At 38.4% G+C, this 18,402-nt stretch overlaps 1 protein-coding gene across 3 annotated transcripts in view; it reads right to left on the reverse strand.

Annotated features, from left to right (window-relative positions):
• Window positions 1–30: 30 nt before the first annotated feature.
• The window catches only part of slc24a4a (solute carrier family 24 member 4a), a 51,308-nt gene continuing 32,936 nt past the window's right edge, over window positions 31–18,402 (reverse strand). The window contains exons 7-17 of one of the 3 annotated variants that reach the window (XM_079853431.1): window positions 16,692–16,766; window positions 15,786–15,811; window positions 15,647–15,700; window positions 15,076–15,164; window positions 12,669–12,838; window positions 11,411–11,558; window positions 9,521–9,687; window positions 5,417–5,531; window positions 5,198–5,310; window positions 5,036–5,101; window positions 31–3,188 (exon numbers count right to left, since the gene is read on the reverse strand). In XM_079853431.1, the coding sequence (XP_079709557.1) occupies window positions 3,036–3,188; window positions 5,036–5,101; window positions 5,198–5,310; window positions 5,417–5,531; window positions 9,521–9,687; window positions 11,411–11,558; window positions 12,669–12,838; window positions 15,076–15,164; window positions 15,647–15,700; window positions 15,786–15,811; window positions 16,692–16,766 (1,176 nt within the window). In that variant the 3' untranslated portion in view covers window positions 31–3,035. Of the gene's footprint in view, window positions 3,189–5,035; window positions 5,102–5,197; window positions 5,311–5,416; window positions 5,532–9,520; window positions 9,688–11,410; window positions 11,559–12,668; window positions 12,839–15,018; window positions 15,165–15,646; window positions 15,701–15,785; window positions 15,812–16,691; window positions 16,767–18,402 lie in introns of all 3 variants that reach the window. The other 2 variants (XM_079853429.1, XM_079853430.1) reach the window with 2 other exon arrangements.

Here is an 18,402-nt window from a genome sequence, read left to right on the forward strand (position 1 = left end):
CTCATTCAATGACAAGTCGGACACCCAAAAAACATTTATAAACTGTATAATTTAATAGTTTTCTCCATACAATATTCGTATGATTCATATGGTTATTCATATTCTTTTTAGATTATTGCTTTACATTAAAATGCATTGGTTGGATACATCCATTGCTTGCAAGACAATACATTCAAGTTACACACCAACGTCTTATGTTGAAAATCATTAAATCTGTACCTTACAGAAGGTTTCTTATATGCCGTTCCACTCACAGTGCAGGTCACTTGTGAAGCAGTTGCGCATGTATCTGTGCATGTGTCTTTAATAAATCAAAAGACTGCATGAGAAATTCTCATACTCGTGTGCATATTCATGCCTGACAGTCATTTGAAGCATTTTCCTTTAAGTTTCTGTCCTCTGAAGAGACATACAATGGAGAGTGCATATAAGACTACTCGTGTGAGAGTGCTATACAACTGGCAACAAAGACATCCCATCCGAAGTGACCCGATGAAACATTAATCAAACCACCCCAGAGGTCAGAGGTTTATAAAATACACTTAATGTAAAAAAAAACAAATGTTTCCAGTTCAAATGGTAGCACTTACATCAAGCATGGCACAAATTATCTGCAACAAAGTCAATAGTAAAGGATAGTGCATCATAAGTGTAGATTCAAATAAATCCAGTAGATGAATGCACAAAACTATTGCACTGGAAAAAAGAGAATTCCCAAAACAACCAGGAGAGAAACAAACAGGAAAAAAAAAAAAAAAAAAAAAACTAAATTACTGGCAGCATTTAATGCTAGAAAGACTTAACTATATAACATGGTAACCAGGCATAGAAAGAAGCTTTCAGTGCTCTTCCAACATTATGCATATGGTGTATCTATTTCAGCTGAATAATGTAATCGTACAGATCACCACTGAAAAACACCACAGATCAAAGACGAAAGAAAAGAGTCATCAAGACAACACGTCATTCCGCACAACACAAAGCCACAATAAACTAAAGTCGACATTCTACAGAATGGCAATTATGTGATGTCAGATTAGATGACAGAATCTGCATGCTCGTGTAACAGCGGTGGGCGATTTCAGCAGCTTTCACAAACTATGAAAATATAATCCCCATACTCAGCCCTCACCCACTGAGATTGCATATATTATATATAAAGTGTACATCGAATACTGCAACACCTGTCGTTCTGCACACACAACAGCACCTCTTAGCACTTGACAACGACAGGTTCTACGACTGACACGAGACACAAAAACGTGTTCCCCCTAAGCTCAAGCTCAGATCTCCTGAGCCCACTAGCAGCTGAATAGAGGTCCGGTAGCTGCTCTCAGGAGACCTGTCAAGAACATGTTCAGGTCATATTTCACTCCAAAGTACATTTTACCTCACTACTGTAATTTTCATCTCGGCAACGAGAAATAAATAAATCTCATAATTCCGCAAAAAACCCTAAACATTTTCATGTTTCATTTAATCCTCTTTTTTTTTTTACCGTAATACAAAAAAGCATTTAAAATATATTTACATTATGTTAAATATCTATAAATCATGGTAATATTTTTGGGATTAAAAATGTGCTTAACTGCCATGGAAATAAATGTAATGCATTTAATGGTCCTAAAACTTTACTTACTGTACTTGCACAATATCATTTATATGGTTTTCTTTTGATTTTGATTTTAGGGTGAAATATGACCTGGGCACAATTTCTTGAGATTCATCCTTATAGGGACATTGACAGTGAGCTCACAAAGCTTTTGCCCTGCTTTAGAAATGGCTTCTTTGTGTCAAATCATGCATTACAGACAAACGGCAATAAAGATCCAGAGAGGGAGGTACGGGTGCATTAGAAATAAAGAAAAAGTGGCCTCTTAGGTCACGTGTAAATCCATCCCCCACCCCTCACCTGTAAGGAAGCACTAGAAGTTCAAACAGGATCAGTGATGTTATGTACATATAAACAACAAACACAGATTTATAGCATGTTTGCAAAATCCAGGATCCTTTGTGATGTCATCAGTGTGCGTACGAAATATTAAAGCAGCCACAGTTGCCAGTCTCATCTTCCACACTGCTAAACAAGCAAAGAGCGGTCCTGAGGGTCGTCTGCTCTGGTCTGAACGAGAGGTGAGGAGCAGCTTTTGATGTGTGCTTTATGATTGGTTCCATTCTCTAATGCAGGTCTGGAATGATAAAGGGAAACCAAAACATAACTAATTGTAGAGCTTCTGTTTCGGTGTGTCAGAAGCTGGTCGCCCTCGCTAACCTCTCCATTGGGCACCTGCCAGAAGCTCTCAGCAGGAAATATATTGTCCAGCTCATAAGGATTCCAGAACATCTCACCCCCTGCTGCATGATCCATAACAGAAAATGCTTCACATCTGTTACGAGTCATATTTTCAAGAGTTTTCTTGGGTGTAACGAGCTGCGAGAATGACTTTCTTGCCCGAGGGCAGTGATTTCATGTCAGTTCCATCTTTTTCATCAAGGACATACTTACATTTTTTCGTACTGGAGGAAATAAATTAATGTGATATAGATGTTTTATTCCACATATAAAGTGCATTATATTCATGTTCATGTCATAGAGTGTCTTAAGGGAAGACAGAAATTAGAAAATGTAGATTGCTAATGCATATAGGAATGAGCAGCATTCTTTGTCATTGCTGTGTGAGTGCAGTTTGTGATAAAAGTGTACAGTCTGAATCCTCCAGCTCCAAACGATCCGGTAAAGACAATTATGAGCTGCATTGTGATTGTCCAAGGTTCAGAAGTAGAAGAATATCCAGTTTTAAAGAGAGCTGCCAAGGAGAATTTCATTTCCTGGAATTGATGGAGAGAGTCAACAGTCTTCTGGGAAATGCAGTTCTTCCATTTGAATCACAGTGGTGTGAATGCGAAGTGGGAGACAGTGGTTTTCTTCAACAGTAGAGACTCAGTAAGGAGATTATACAGAGGAAACGGCAGAATCATTGGTGATTTTGGTTCCTGGAGGTATTTTGGTTCAAAGCCCATGAAAATCTCCTGGCCTATAGTTCCTCGAGGCACATGGGCAGGTTGACAAACGTGAAGACGTTATATTCGATCATGACGGAAAAGCAGAGGAAAATGACATACAGAACAAGCACGTACACGCCCAGCTTAAAGTCCAATCTCCACCTGTTCACATGGATCCCCAACACCTGAAGGTGGAGAAACAAAATTAAGAGTTAAAAGTCAGAGCAAAACATCTTATATGCACAGCATGGACACCTAAACACTGTCATGCTGTAGCAGAACTGTAACCAAGTAGGGCTGGGGAAAAAAATAAATAAACTAGATTTTCCCATTTGTTTTGATCTTCATCTGAAACCCAAGATTGATCTTATACGTTATGCCTATTTTTAGTGGCTGTGTAAAAACGTACTTGTAAAGCGCTTCCAGTCCTGCACATGCTGCTACGCTCTACTGAATGCACTTAACTGCATAGTCGGTCGACCAATATAACGGTATTAAAGATGAACGGTGTAACAATCATGTGAGGGCACATGGGTACATAATAGTTGGGACACATTTGAAAAATACATTTAAAAACAACAAGTTAATTTGACTACAATCCTCTTCTCTCTCTCTGCCTTTCTGTGATATATTTATCCAATTATCAACTGATGAGCCAAAACATTATGACCACTTACAGGTGAAGCGAAAAATGTTGATCATGTCAACAGTCAAATCAAGGTCTGGGTTGATTGGATGGTAATCATTTCTCATAGTCAACAAGTTGGATGCAAGAGAAATGGGCAGGATTGGGCCATATTGTTATGGCCAGACAAATGTGTCAAAGTATCTCTGAAACGGCAAGGTTAGTGGGGTGCTCTTGGTCAGCAGTGGTGAGAACCTACTGACAGCGGTCCGAGAAGGGACAAACCACAAACTGACAACAGGGTGTTGAGCTCCCAAGGCTCATCGATGCGTGAAGGCAACAAAGGCTATTCCGTATAGTCTGAGCCAACAGAACGTCTACTGTGGCACGAGTCACAGAACATTTTAATGATGTTAAGGGAGGAAGGAAATGCGATGCCCTGGGCAATGTTCTGCTGGGAAACTTTGCTGCAGTTCCAAGATGGCACTGGCCTCTTTACGCAGGATAATGCACCCTGTCACACTGCACACATTGTACAGGAATGGTTTGAGGAACATGATGAGGAGTTCAAGGTGTTGCCCTGGCCTTCTCAATCTGATTGAGCATTTGTAGGATGTGCTGAACCAACAAGTTTGATCAATGGCAGCTCCACCTTGCAACTTACGACACTTGAAGGATCTGCTGCTAATGTCTTGGTGCCAGATACCACAGTGACAGGACACATTCAGAGGTCTGGTAGAATTCATGGTTCAGTGGGTCTGCTTTGTTTTGCCGGCACACGGAGGACCAACAGCTTATTAGACAAGTGGGCATAATGTTTTGGCTGATCTTTGTATATTTCATGACAACTTTTTTATTTTACTGAGTTTATTGTAATAATCACAAAACATTCTGAAGTCATTTGTGCTAATTTTGTAATAAAGTTCAGGTCTTTTAATATACAAAATATACTTTTTCCCATTGAGTTTTTTTCTTCTTCAGATTTTAAAAACTATCAGTGGATTAATCCGTTATTTGCCAGGTTATTATTGTTATCTGTAAAATTCATTATTGGTCGACCTGTAGGACCCTGCAGTAAATCCAAATAGTGTAGCCTGATTCCCAAAACCAATGACCCTTAGGAGTAAGTTCTTCAGGTTCAAAGGAGTTCAAAAAGGAATCTGTGTGAAATACTGCACTATATAATTTAAAATGTGCAGAGAGCATTTATTTTATATACTCAAGCAAAATATAACCAAAATACACCCATATGAATCAGAATCTAATCAAATCTCTATACCCAGCCAGAGAACATTTAAAGAAGTTGGAATTAGGAGGCCTAACTAAAACTAAAATAGGGTGACCACATATAGTACTTTTGGCCATGTAGTGTATTTGTGAGGTGAATTGTTCTTAACATTTACTCACGGTTAAAGCAACCGAACCTAGCAGCAGGACAACAGAGTAAACCAATCCTCTACTGTTGATTTGAACCTAAATAGGACACAAAAAATAAAAGGTCATTTTACAGTATTTGTAGGAGTGTGTGTGTGTGTGTGCACATGGTTGAGGAGTGACAAAGACAGATACCACAGAGCCGTATTTGACAGCCATTGTCTGGATGCCCCAGGGAAGGCCGAGCCCAACCAGGATATCAAAGACGTTGCTGCCAATCGAGTTCGAGACAGCCATGTCCCCCAGGCCTGAGCACATAAAGACACAAATCCAGAGTTTGAAAGTAAACTCATTTTGGATGAAAGATAAGCAACGGTAAGAAAACCAAGAAAACAAAACAAAGGAGAGCTCTACCTTGTCGTGCGACAATAAGACTAGCTATGCAGTCAGGAACACTGGTGCCAGCAGCCAGGAAAGTTATACCCATAATGACATCTGGAATTCCAAGTGTGTATCCAACGATTGTGACCTGCACACAGCAACCCACATGAGAGCCTCAAAAGAAATGCAGATGCTTAAAGGAATAGTGATGTAACATGCCTGCAAGCAGAATGACCTAAAATAAGCCAAAACTCAAAGAAATATTGAGTCAAAACAGAGACATTTTCAAACTGGCATCCGAGGGCCCCCCGGGGGTCTAAATAAACTTAAGGAAAAAATAAAACCGTTTTACAAAATACAAGGACAGTCAAAGTTAATGCATATTAAATTCAAGTTTATCTGTATAGAGCTTTTCACATATTGTTTCAAAGCAGCTTTACAAAAAATGCTTGTTTCAATGTTACAATTTAGAAAGTATTCTGCTATCAGTTAGAGATGAGTATCAAAATAATGTCCATATAGCAGTAATACTGTATACAGCTATAATATAGTATGTTATGTGGTTAGTTAACTTTATGTGAATGGAATGTTTTTGAAGCTGCTGCCACCGATAACATCATAGATCAGTTTCTGTGAGGATATGTGCATTCCTACTAGGACATTTTTATCATTCAATAATGATAAGCCATGGTTTACAGCAACACTCAGACAACTAAGTTCTTTCTTTGTCATGCCAAAGATGCTTACAGAAGTGGGGATAAAATCTTGTACAACCAGGGTAGAAACGCACTGACAAAGGAGATCAGAGTGGCTAAAATAAGCTACTATGAAAAGCTGAAAAAAACAGTTTCCATCCCAACAATCCGGCATCAGTCTGGACAGGCCACTGCCCCGATCTATGGAGAATCGACAACTGGCTGAGGATCTAAACAGGTTTTACTGTAGCCCTGAAAAACCCAGTCACACCACTCCCCTGCTCTGATCTGCATTTCACACATACACCAACACGTCCTGCAACCCCCCTCCTGCGCTTATGGCCTGTGTGGAGGACGTGTGCAGGGCAGTGTTGGGCATGTTACTTAAAAAAAGTAATTAGTTATAGTTACTTCTAACAAATAGTAACTAAGTTAGTAACTGAGTTACATCATTATAAAAGTAACTAATTACCAGGGAAAGTAACTATTGCGTTATTTTTTAATAAAATGTTCAAATGTGTCAAATAACTTAATGTTAAATGAATGAAATGGACACCAAATAGAATCAATTATTATTATAAAACATAGTACATTAATCTACACTTTTAAAGGAGAACTCCGGTCAATTTTAACATTGAGCTAATTTTTTTGTACATTTGGAGTGCTGTCAGTACAGAGAACAACGACAAAAATCGGTGTTGCCTACACCGAGTTATTCTATTTTTAAAATTTGCACCCTGTTGACTTCAATAGGGCAAGTACTAAACCTGCTTTTAGGCTCTTAACATCCTTGATGTGTCATTACAAGTGCACAGAAAATGTGAGTGATTCCTTCTGAGTGAACACGAGTGAGTCTGACTGCAGTAGATGTGAAAGATATGTATAAAAATGATGTTATTTAAGCCAGCGCAAATACCTGTTTACATCCTGTTTTTCGGTTGAAGTCCAAAGTAGTCGATTGCCGAGTTCACGCGCGTGATCATAGGTAACTAAACCTATGCGCGTGAACCTCGGCAATCGACTACTTTGGACTTTCTGTGCACTTGTAATGACACATCAAGGATGTTAAGAGCCTAAAAGCAGGTTTAGTACTTGCCCCATTGAAGTCAACAGGGTGCAAATTTTAAAAATAGAATAACTCGGTGTAGGCAACACCGATTTTTGTAGTTGTTCTCTGTATTGACAGCACTCCAAATGTACAAAAAAATGAGCTCAATGTTAAAATTGACCGGAGTTCTCCTTTAATGTTGCTGTGGGACAATGTAAGAGACACCTATTAAATTCAATATATTATTGTAAATATTATCATTACTATAGTGGAACAATAAAACAATAGATGGTTTAGAACTTTTAATATTTAATGCACAGACCACAACTGGCCAACAAATAAGTCTAAAAATAAATTATACATACACTCTTTGTGTGTGCAAATTAAAATGATAAAACTTTCACACTGGTAGACCTACTGTAGCCTATACTGAAGAAGTATTTTCTTCCTCACAAAAGTAAACCGTTTAACAAGAAGTGCTCTTCAATAGCCTATAATACTGAACAATGTACCAAAAATAAATAATAATAATAAAATCTAATATTTTGGGGTTTTATTTTTATAACCTACAGAGAACGTCATCATCAGAGGTTATTTAAGCCAAATTCTAGGCGTGTTTGCCGCACGTGTTCACAACCGGTCAAAAAAATATGTTTTCTGGGAACGTTCCCTGCAGGTTATTTTTTTAGTTTATTTTTATAACCATGAAAAATACTTAAAACATTGCAGATGATACCAATAGGCTACAGAGATTATTTTGATGCTGAAATGTGTCATTTATTTATAAACAAACTATATTTGAGAGAGAGAGAGAGAGAGAGAGAGAGAGAGAGAGAGAGAGAGAGAGAGAGAGAGAGAGAGAGAGAGAGAGAGAGAGAGAGAGAGAGAGAGAGAGAGAAAATACTCTGATGAAAACCGCTTCAGTGAGCTCAATTATAGTAACGCCTCATTTTATTGTCAGTAACAGTAACGCCGTTGTAATGGGGGAAACAGTGATTTGTTTGATTACTCGTTACTGAAAAAAGATAACGCCGTTAGTAACGCCGTTTATTTATAACATACTTTGTTTCACCGGCCTGTTTAAAATTCTGCACTGACAAACTGTCCCCTATCTTCACACAGATCTTCAACAGATCACTGAAACAGTGTGAAGTTCCCTGCTGCTTCAAACGCTCCACTATCATTCCAGTCCCCAAAAACCTAAAATCACTGAACATAATGACTACAAACCTGTCGCACTCACGCCTGTGATCATGAAGTCGTTTGAAAGACTGGTGTTAGCTTACCTGAAGAACATCACTGAACCCCTGTAGTTTGCATACAGAAAAAACGGGCCTTTAGATGATGCAGTCAACATGGGACAGCATTACATCCTGCAACATCTCGACAGACCTGGGACTTATGCAAGGATCTTAGGCCCTGTTTACACCTGGTATTAAGATGTGTTTCGGTAAAACGAATCACAAGTAGACAATGCTAATACAGGTGTAAATGGAGTCTAAAAAGTTGAGCTTGTCCACTTTCCACCACTTCCAAAGGTAGTCGAAAACGCATTCGACCGGATTGCTTTTGTAGTGTAGACGCTCATGGGGTTGAATATATTTGAACAGCCCTCTGTTAAGCAGAGGTTGTACTACCTTCGCCAGCTGAGGAAGTTCAACCTGCCACTGGAGCTGCTGACACAGTTCTACTCAGCCGTCATTGAGTCTGTTCTATGCACTTCTATAACTGTTTGGTTTGGTTCAGCTCCCAAATCAGACATAAGAAGACTACAAAAGGACAGTCAGGACTGCTGAGAGGATTATTGGTGCTCCCCTGTCCAGCCTCCAGGACCTGTACTCTTCCAGAGTGAGAAAGAGAGCAGGTAAAGTCATCACAGACTCTATTCACCCTGGCCACCACCTGTTTGAACTGTTGCTGTCAGGACGGCGATTCAGGTCACTGAGCACTAGAACATCTAGGCACAGGAACAACTTTATCACACAGGCCATTTCCCTCTTAAACAGTTAAATGCCTCCCAAGGCATATGCCTGTAAGTGCAATACTTATCTTTGTAAATTCAGTTGATATTTATTCATATTATTCATAATACTGTAAATATGTTTATGACAAAACCTAAATGAGTATTTATACTTATATTTTTATTCTTCAATTTTATTACAATATTTCTATGATGTTGTATTTGTATGTGAGCACTGGAAGCTTCAGTACCAAGAACAATTCCTCATGTGTGCAAGCAGACTTGGCAATAAAGCTCTTTCTGATTATGATGTGTAAAGATTTTAAATATCCTGCATTAAGATTTTTTTTTATGTTTAAATACTAAATTAAATTAAATAATGCAGGAAAAAGCAGTATCCAAATACAGATGCTTACATATACAAAGGAACTCACCATCCACACCATGATGTAGGAGAAGGCAGCTATCCACAGCGTCGAAAGGAAGAAGGACAGCATGAAGCAGAACTCCCACCGCGGCTTGGCACAGTTGGGCACGGTGAAGTACAGCAACACCAAAATGGGCCAGGAAATGAAAAACTTCACTTTATCCAAAACACCCCCTACAGTCACATGGTACAACATGTCACCAATTAAGCCTCCACAAAAAAAATCTAAATAAATGTTTATGTTCATGGCATTCATTTGACCATCCTGTCCTTTTATGTATGGGGATTCTCACAGAAATTAAAACTGTGCATTGTTCAGTCAATTCAAACCCAAAATACTGTAAATGTGGCCAATGATATATCACTCATAACTGAAGATTAAAAAAAAAACCCAGCTCAACATGGAAGTAAAGATTTCCAATTATTTGTTTTTCCATTTCCAGAGTTTACTATCACCAAAAGTGAAATGTTTTAGTTGAGTGTATACAGCATGTGTATAGTGCTCATACCGAATACCAGTGTTTATTTTTGTTATGATATGAATTTTTAATATACTGCAATACCAGTGTATGTCGCTTTAACAACGATCGGTATGCGGCGCAACACTGTTTGAGAGGGGTCCCTTTTCACTGTTGAACTGTGGTGATGTACAGCTGTATGTGTTACTAAGCGTGACGGTGAAGATGGATAGGTTATAGTGATGGAACGGATCACAAAATAGTGTAAAAAATTACACTACATCCTTATGCATCGCTTTCTGCCAGGACTTTTACATGCTTTTCCCAAACCACTGAAGTGACGTCGGTGTCCGGGTTAGCAGTAGCATGAGCCGTCAGGCAAGTGTTATTTAAATAAACCTCCTGATGTACTTAAAAACTTTCCAATGCCTCGTTTTATGAGTACAGAACCCATTTGCACTCTTTGGCTCGAGGCCATGGTGCAAAGGACCCTAGGTTGATTTTACTTGGAACCATCCCTTTAACAATGAAGCAACAAGTGTACTGGTGCATACAACATCAGACCAGCTGTTACAAGCGGGTTATACCTACAATCACAGCGTCCGGAATAAATCCGCGGGACGAGCGAAGTGCACAAGCACAATAATAGGACAGACAGCTGAAACCACTGCATACTGAAAAGACGCAGAACACTGAAGGTTGTGCAATAAATGCATTAGTCATCTAGGTAGTCCAGAATGCGCACCTCACTGAGTCTCAAAGGGGAAAGCACTGCGTTTTTCGTGAACGTACAAGGAGCACGACACCTTCGAACACGAATCTCGGGAAGCACCTGTGATGAGGGCTATCTGAATGTGAAAGTATATGCGTCTTTCAGATCCACCGCTATAAACCAGTCCCCTTGTCTTTACCGCTATGGAGGTATTTTATCATGTCTAATGTATTAATAATGCTATCAGAATGCAACCAAAGCACAGGATAGCAATAAGTAGATATAAGTAATCCTAAATCATACAAAATAAATGCCATGATCACTAGATTTTATATAGGTGTTACTATAATTTTGTTAATAGTGATCAGCAACCAAATATTGATAATGTGGAAGTTATTGACTTTTGCCTTGGCATGACTTCTCATTTTTTGCTGACAATACACTTTTTGCTGACAATACAAAGGCAGAGTACAGCAAGTCAAAAGTTTGAGCTCAAGATTTTTTTATGTAGATAATTTTCATTACTAAAACATCTAATTGCCAGATTTCCTACCTATATTTAATTTGGCGGGACAACTAAAAATCTTTAGTCATTTTTCTCAGTTCCACACTCTAGCGAGTTATGGTCTTTTGCCTTTGTAGAGCAGAATAGGTATACGTATTTCAGATGCCACCACATGCAGTTAAAGATCCAATGTGTTAATGTGTTAAAGTCAAACCGCCTCACCAGGCAAGCTGAAAGGAGATGACATCTCACTCTCCAACTCCTCAGAGAGTTTCTCCTCCGATACGTTGCCATTTTCCATGGTGTCAGCTTTCTGGTCAGCCACCAACACTGCGTCCCCCCCATTGGCCGTCTTCACCAGCCGCTGCTGCTGCATGTATAAAGAGAAAAAACTGCTTCAAAGTTCACTCTTATCCACTTCCTCACAATCTCACTTTTCAATTAAGATACTTTGAAGGAATAGTTATTCCCAGCCAGAATGATGCTATTTTTCCAAAACACATATAGGTTAGAAACAAACATCAAAGTAAATAGCAGATTTTTTCCAATTTCTGGGTGATCTGTCCCTTAAAAAGTTTCACTGATAACCTTCTGTGTCCACAACATTCATCCATTATCAGTTTAACACCATTCCCAGCCTCATTTCCTTCTGAACTAGCTGACATGTCTCTATCAAATTCCACAGCAGTCTTTGTAGCAGGGGTTTGAATTTCTAACACAATTCTTTGAATGCCAGCATGTGGATATTTATAGAAACAGTTTAATCAGCCTCACACCCAGAACTGGGCTACCTGATGAGAGATCTCCACAGTGTTGAGTTAACCAACAAAGACGGGTGCATAAGCTATTCAGAACTGGTTTATAATCCAGTCTCTGGGTTGCCAGAGTTACACTATTATAAACCGGATAGTGCAAACTCGTAATTCTGAAAAGATGAGCTGCATTTTAAGCCCTTATAAAATAGCTGAATACGTCCATTTTACATGAGACTAATTTCGGTTGAATTTAACAATTCAGCATTCACAACCCATTTAATTCTGTATTGTGACATTTTCCAAGTAAAAGATGACGTTTGAAAAAGCTACACTAAGTAAAATGGACGAATTTAATGGCACAAATTTAATGTATTGTGTTCCACTCATGCTGTGCTAAACCTGTATGTTTTTTTTTTCTTCTGTCAAACACAAAAATCGAGGTTTTGAAGAACTGTTTTTGTCTATATAATGAAATCCAATGGGGTCCAACACAACACTTACTTTTCTTTTCCCTCCAGAATATATTTTGTGTTCTACAGAAAAATGTAATACAGGTTCCAAACGTCATGAGGATGAGCAATTCTTTTTTTGTGAACTGTCCTTTTAAAATGGGCTTGAGGTACTCAGTTTCCATTACTGTGTTAAAATCACCGTAACCCAAAGACTTTTGAGGATTATTAGCTTATTTTCTCAGAGGTGTTCACTCAGCAGGTGTATTTTCTTACCTCGTTGATGATAAGTCGGCTTGCCATGCGCAGACGTGTCTTGGGTCCAAAGTGGTTGGTGATCATGACCCTGAGGCCGGCCTCTGGAAACCGATAATGTGGAGGGCTTGAATTTATCATCTCATCCACCATCACAACAGAGCCCCTAGAGTATGTTTTACTGGGCTTTACTGCGGACACGGAAGAAAAAAACATTTGTAAGTGGACCTACACATGGTACTCATGCCAGCATGTACAATATTTGTTCACTCACACACACACACACACACGCATGCACATGTCAAACCTGCCCGAGAGACCAATAAACCAAAAAATAAATAAATCCACACAACAATGGTGCACAGCATAACCACATAAACCCAAACTCTCAAAAGAAAAAAGATGTAACAAATTTCAATCTAAAGTCCTGTCTGTCAGTGAGAGACTGATTCCTGCTGGGATAGACTGTAGGCCCACCTCTGAGCCCCTCAGGATACTGTCAGAAACCATCAACACATAGAATACTGACATGAAATGAAATCTCAACCATCCTCCAGATTACAGCTGGACATCACAGGAAGAGCTCTACTGCCAAAACACGATCAACAACGACAAACACAATGGCCAAAGATATATTTAAAGGGGGAGTTAGTGTTTCCCAAACACTCGTTTCTGCCATTCGTTGGCCAAACAGATAGTCCCATCCCAATCTCATGCCACCAAGTCTTCATTGTGTCACAGTGTTGGGTTTGTGTTCCCCGGGTGTCCACAGATGTCCTCCTTCCCCGGTGTCACTCACATCATGAACTACGTTTCCCATCATCCTGTCTGGCTACCACTGATCATTGCACTCAGGTGTTCCCCATCATCATTGCACTCAGCTGTTTCCCCTCACCTTGTTAGTGTCTGTGTATATATATCCTGATTGTGTCAGTGTTTGTCACTGAGTCCTTGTAACATTTCATACCACTTCTGACATTTGTTTCTGCCTGGTTCCTGTTTTGTTCTTGTTTATGGATTGCCTTTATGGATTTTGATCTTTTGCCTGGACTGGTTTTGTGAGTACGGATTACCCCAATAAATACTGCAAATTGGATCTCTCTTGTTTCCTGTGTGTGTGTGGATCGTGACACATTGTTGTTAGGGTGTCACAATATGTCGGTATTGACTACCGTGTGATATTTAGCCTAACCCTATAAAGCCTACTGTATCATTTGATACACACCAAGGACGATAACTATAAAAGATACAGTTCTAAAAATATTTCTCAATATTAAAGAATAGCAGAGTTCACTCCACAGTTATAACTATAATGGCACAGAGAAACAATATCCTTCAAATCACTTTCAGAACGATATTATCCAGCTGATGGATGATAAAAACATTGACAGCAAATCAGAATCCATCCCACTGTAACAAGCTGAACATATCATCTTACCAAGAGATTATTGAGAGATATAGAGCCACAACTTATATAACCATTTTATGCTAGTAGTTTGCTATACTGTTATAAAGATTTCATTTATTTACATTAGGCTACAAGCTATCAGAATTACATCTTTTTGGCCATATAAATATCAGGCCAATATATGAAAAGTGGTTTCGATATGACAGAGGTGTTAAAAGAAATAACAGGGCTTGCCTGGTGACATCACTCAAAAAGCAAAGTCATTTTAGAAGCAGAGCAATTATTATATTTTGATCAAAGACTATGAAGACAAAGATTTTTTCTTTGGAACTACATGCTCTGATATATTGTGCACAATAAGACCAGGAACATCCTCAATTCTGATTTAATGTTGACGGTACCACATCTATATTTCACTTGCCTTTGTCCTTAAAAGATATCTTCAAAAAACCTCAAATGAACACATGAATACAAACCTTATTATACAGGCAGTGACAGATACCATTTTGTAAAAGAATGGAAGGATGCATCACTGGCACTGGGAATAAGACATGAAAACACACACACACACACACACACACACACACACACACACACACACACACACACACACACACACACACACACACACACAGAACACTGCAGGATGAGACAGGGCAGATTTAGTAAGGCTAAACAGACAGGCTTCAGCAGTGGGGTGACAGACCGCCACGCAGCACAACGGTTAGAGCTGCACAACAGAAAGCGCACCGCAGTTATTCAGCAAGGAAGCAAAGTGTCAGCCTCTCATAAGAGATGTCAGATGGCTACACTTTCAGTAAGTGCTGTTGGCGTAGGTTTTACAAACAGAAGACATACAGATAGTAGAGTGGAATTAATTTAAAGAGAACAAGATCCAACTTTTTTGCAAGCAGCAGAGGGTTAGTCGCTATCCCATGAGGAAGCCTGTCTAGTTACCCTTACCTGGGCTGAGTAACGGCCATGATGCATCATCGTAAAACTGCCCATAACATTCATTACCATCCTCCATCTCGCTGCTGACCGCATTACCATTGACGACACCCTTGTCTTCCTTCCCCGCAAAGTAGTTTTGAATGCTAGTGTTAAACCTAAAAAAATAAATAAAAAAATAAAATAAAAACACACACACAAACAAACTGATTTAAACAAAACAATCTAAACTCCAAAGGTGTGGACATGTCGAATGACCAACTTGAACCATTGCAAAATCTGCATGAGGAAATCTTTCGCCCTCACACGGAATTACCAATCCCAAGGATTCTTGTTGAAACAATTGGATTTCACCCAAAAAAAAACAAAAAAACAAACAAACAACCAATAGTGACCGCACCTTAAGTCAGCTCAAAGTAGCATGTCAGTATACCAATACCAGCTAAAATTAAGGATTCAATACCTTAAATTCCGATACCACAGAGTAAGTACTTCAATAACACACTCCTTTAGTTATTTAAACAGTTCAAAATGAATGTGTAAATTATAAATAATTAAAAAATATTTGAAGGCTCAATGGTTATTTTAATTAAAATAAAGAATCTGATGTTTAAATGAATATACAAAAAGGAGGACTCACTTCATGATGACGATGTAGCCAACATACATGAAAATCAGTACCAGACTCTCCCACCTGCAGAGAGAGAGAGGAGGAAGCCAATCAGATCTCTGCCTTCAACCAGTCAAGATAAGGTATACTCAGACAGAGGTTCACTTACCACAAAATCTTGTCATCGTAAATAAACTGAAAGAAATATACAGTCTGTAAATAATCATTGAGTGGCAGCAGAATTTCAGTACACATGGTTATTTTCATTATGTATTTTTTCCTGCATTTCCTTCACAGATGAATAATAGTCTAAACTATATAAATATAACTTAAATATTTACTAAACTAAAAAAAACAATGGTCAAAGATTAGATCAAAACCAACCAGCCCCAAAATGAACAAAAAATAAATTAAAAAAAGTGAACAAAGATACGTTTTTGTCTTTATATATCAATATTATGTAATCAATATTAATAAATATATATTTAAGGCTTATTACAAACTATTACTGTATATAAAAGATATACAAGTTGTTCTGGAATGCAGGTAGTTCATCATATAATTCAAAATGCTTTATAGGAGTTGCATAAAATGCATAAAGCACTGTTGAAATCTTTTGCTGTGATTTCCAATTAGCAAAAGCAAAAATGTATATTCTGTCATTAATTACTCACCCTCATGTCGTTCCAAACCTGTAAGACTTTTCGTCAAAAGGTTCTTCATTTATGTTCCGAAGATGAACAAAAGTCTTTTAGGTTTGGAACGAGTAATTTATGACAGAATTTACATTTTTGGGTGAACTAACCATTTAACAGCATCTTAGAGAGGTGTTCTGAGTGGTTACTGGTCCATATAAAAACACTCTAGCAAATGGCAGCACCACTTCCAGTTTCTTTATAAAGGCTTCTAAACCATTGTTTAATAAGCTCAGAGCTCCTAGTATATTTGTCCTGAAAGTTTTATGCATTATTGCTAATTATCAGTTTCTCTGTGGAGAAAGTTAATGGGATTTTTCCTTCCAAAACCTACTCTACTGTACCACTTAATTGACAGATCTCATTAAATTGACACTTACTACAATAAGGGCAACCACAGAAAAAATGTAGTAGGTCGAGTCTCTGAATACAGCATACTTGGTGAGATAAACAACCTAATTGGAAAAAAGAAGAGCTTTGTAAACAGAAGTCAACAAAAGCAACTATTCTTTTTGTTAAGTGTCAGGTCTACTGTACCCTCAAGTTTGCCACATGCAACAACAAAAAGCCATTTTTTTGGCCGGTTGCAAAAACTGCTAAGACTCATCTTACAAGTTAGTCATCAGATGTTTTCCTTTAAGACTATTCATAACTTTAAGTCAGTTTCATAAAAACTAGTGGTGGGCCGTTATCGGCGTTAACGCGCTGCGTTAACGCGAGACTCTTATCGCGCGATAAAAAAAATATCGCCGTTAATCTATTCCCCAAGTTGGGTTGGGAGATGATGACGCAATCTACCCGCGGCCGCGAGGTAAACCCGGCTGCAACGCATATTCGTCGTCATCTTAAGTAAACACGGCTGAAAGTGAAAGCTGCAACATCCATTATTTGGACTTGGTTCGGATTTAAGCCGTCCGACAAACAGCAGCAAACTATAGACAGAGTGTGTGGGGTAACGGTTCGGTAAATTAACACACGACTAATCCGTTCTACCACCTCAAATTCAAAACGAAACATGATATCACTGAATACCAGCGCGCGCGTATTATTCTCATTCAAGTAAATCTTAGTGGTGTAACGTTAACACATAATCTCTGTCTATGCCCGATTTTAAGAATCGTTGGTGTGTTTCTTTTTAACTGAAAAGACATCAGTTAGACAATATTATCACTTTAAATTTGGGGTTTCATAAGCTCAAAGCTATAATAAACATTAGACCTACTTAAGTCTCTGCAGCTATAGTGTACTTAAATTTTATTTATCTGCAAAATTATGTTGTATACTTACAGTTTTGCACAATATATGTTCTCAAAACTACATATAGGCCTACCCTTTAAAAAAAATACATTTAGCAGTTGTTTAGCAGGGTCTGTGTAACCTGTTCTGAAATGGTTTTATTATAATATACTGTATATCGTTATCGCAAGAGGCTGCAATGTATATCACAATATAGATTTTAGGCCATAGGCCTATCGCCCATCCCTAATTGATAGTAGTTGATAATAACATAGGCCTACCTAATGTTGCCTATGGACGGTAACAGTACAGTAGTAACCTTTACAGTCTATGAGTAGAACAGCTTTCTCAAGCAGTTTGTGATGCATTTTGGAAACAGGAGATGAGCCCCTGGTCTAATGAGCCACCTGGCTTGAGAAACCCGTTCACAAAGACTTACTTTTATAGTCATTATTTGGGTAGCACACGTATTCTGAATGCCTTCAGCAGAATTCAAATGAGCCATTTTAATCTAGATTAATCTAGATTAATTTCAAAATTAATCTAGATTAATCTAGATTAAAAAAATTAATCTATGCCCACCTCTAATAAAAACATATATTGGTCTAATTTGACACAGAAAATAAAAAAGACTGATTACTGGGGCTGTCGCAATAACTGCAATATTGTAGTATCGCGCTACTGACAAGCCAACCGCAGAGGAATGCAAGTAACCGCAGCAACCGCGATACTCGTGTTTTCCTTTTTCATAAGGCTATACTCTTCTTGTTTTGAACTTTGTGCATGTATATTGAATGTTAAATAAGTTAATAATAATAACAAGACGGTGGATTTGCACTTAAGCCTAAACAGACA

This window comes from Squalius cephalus (assembly GCF_949319135.1).
Source record: "Squalius cephalus genome assembly, chromosome: 20".
NCBI classification, from domain to species: Eukaryota; Metazoa; Chordata; class Actinopteri; order Cypriniformes; family Leuciscidae; genus Squalius; species Squalius cephalus.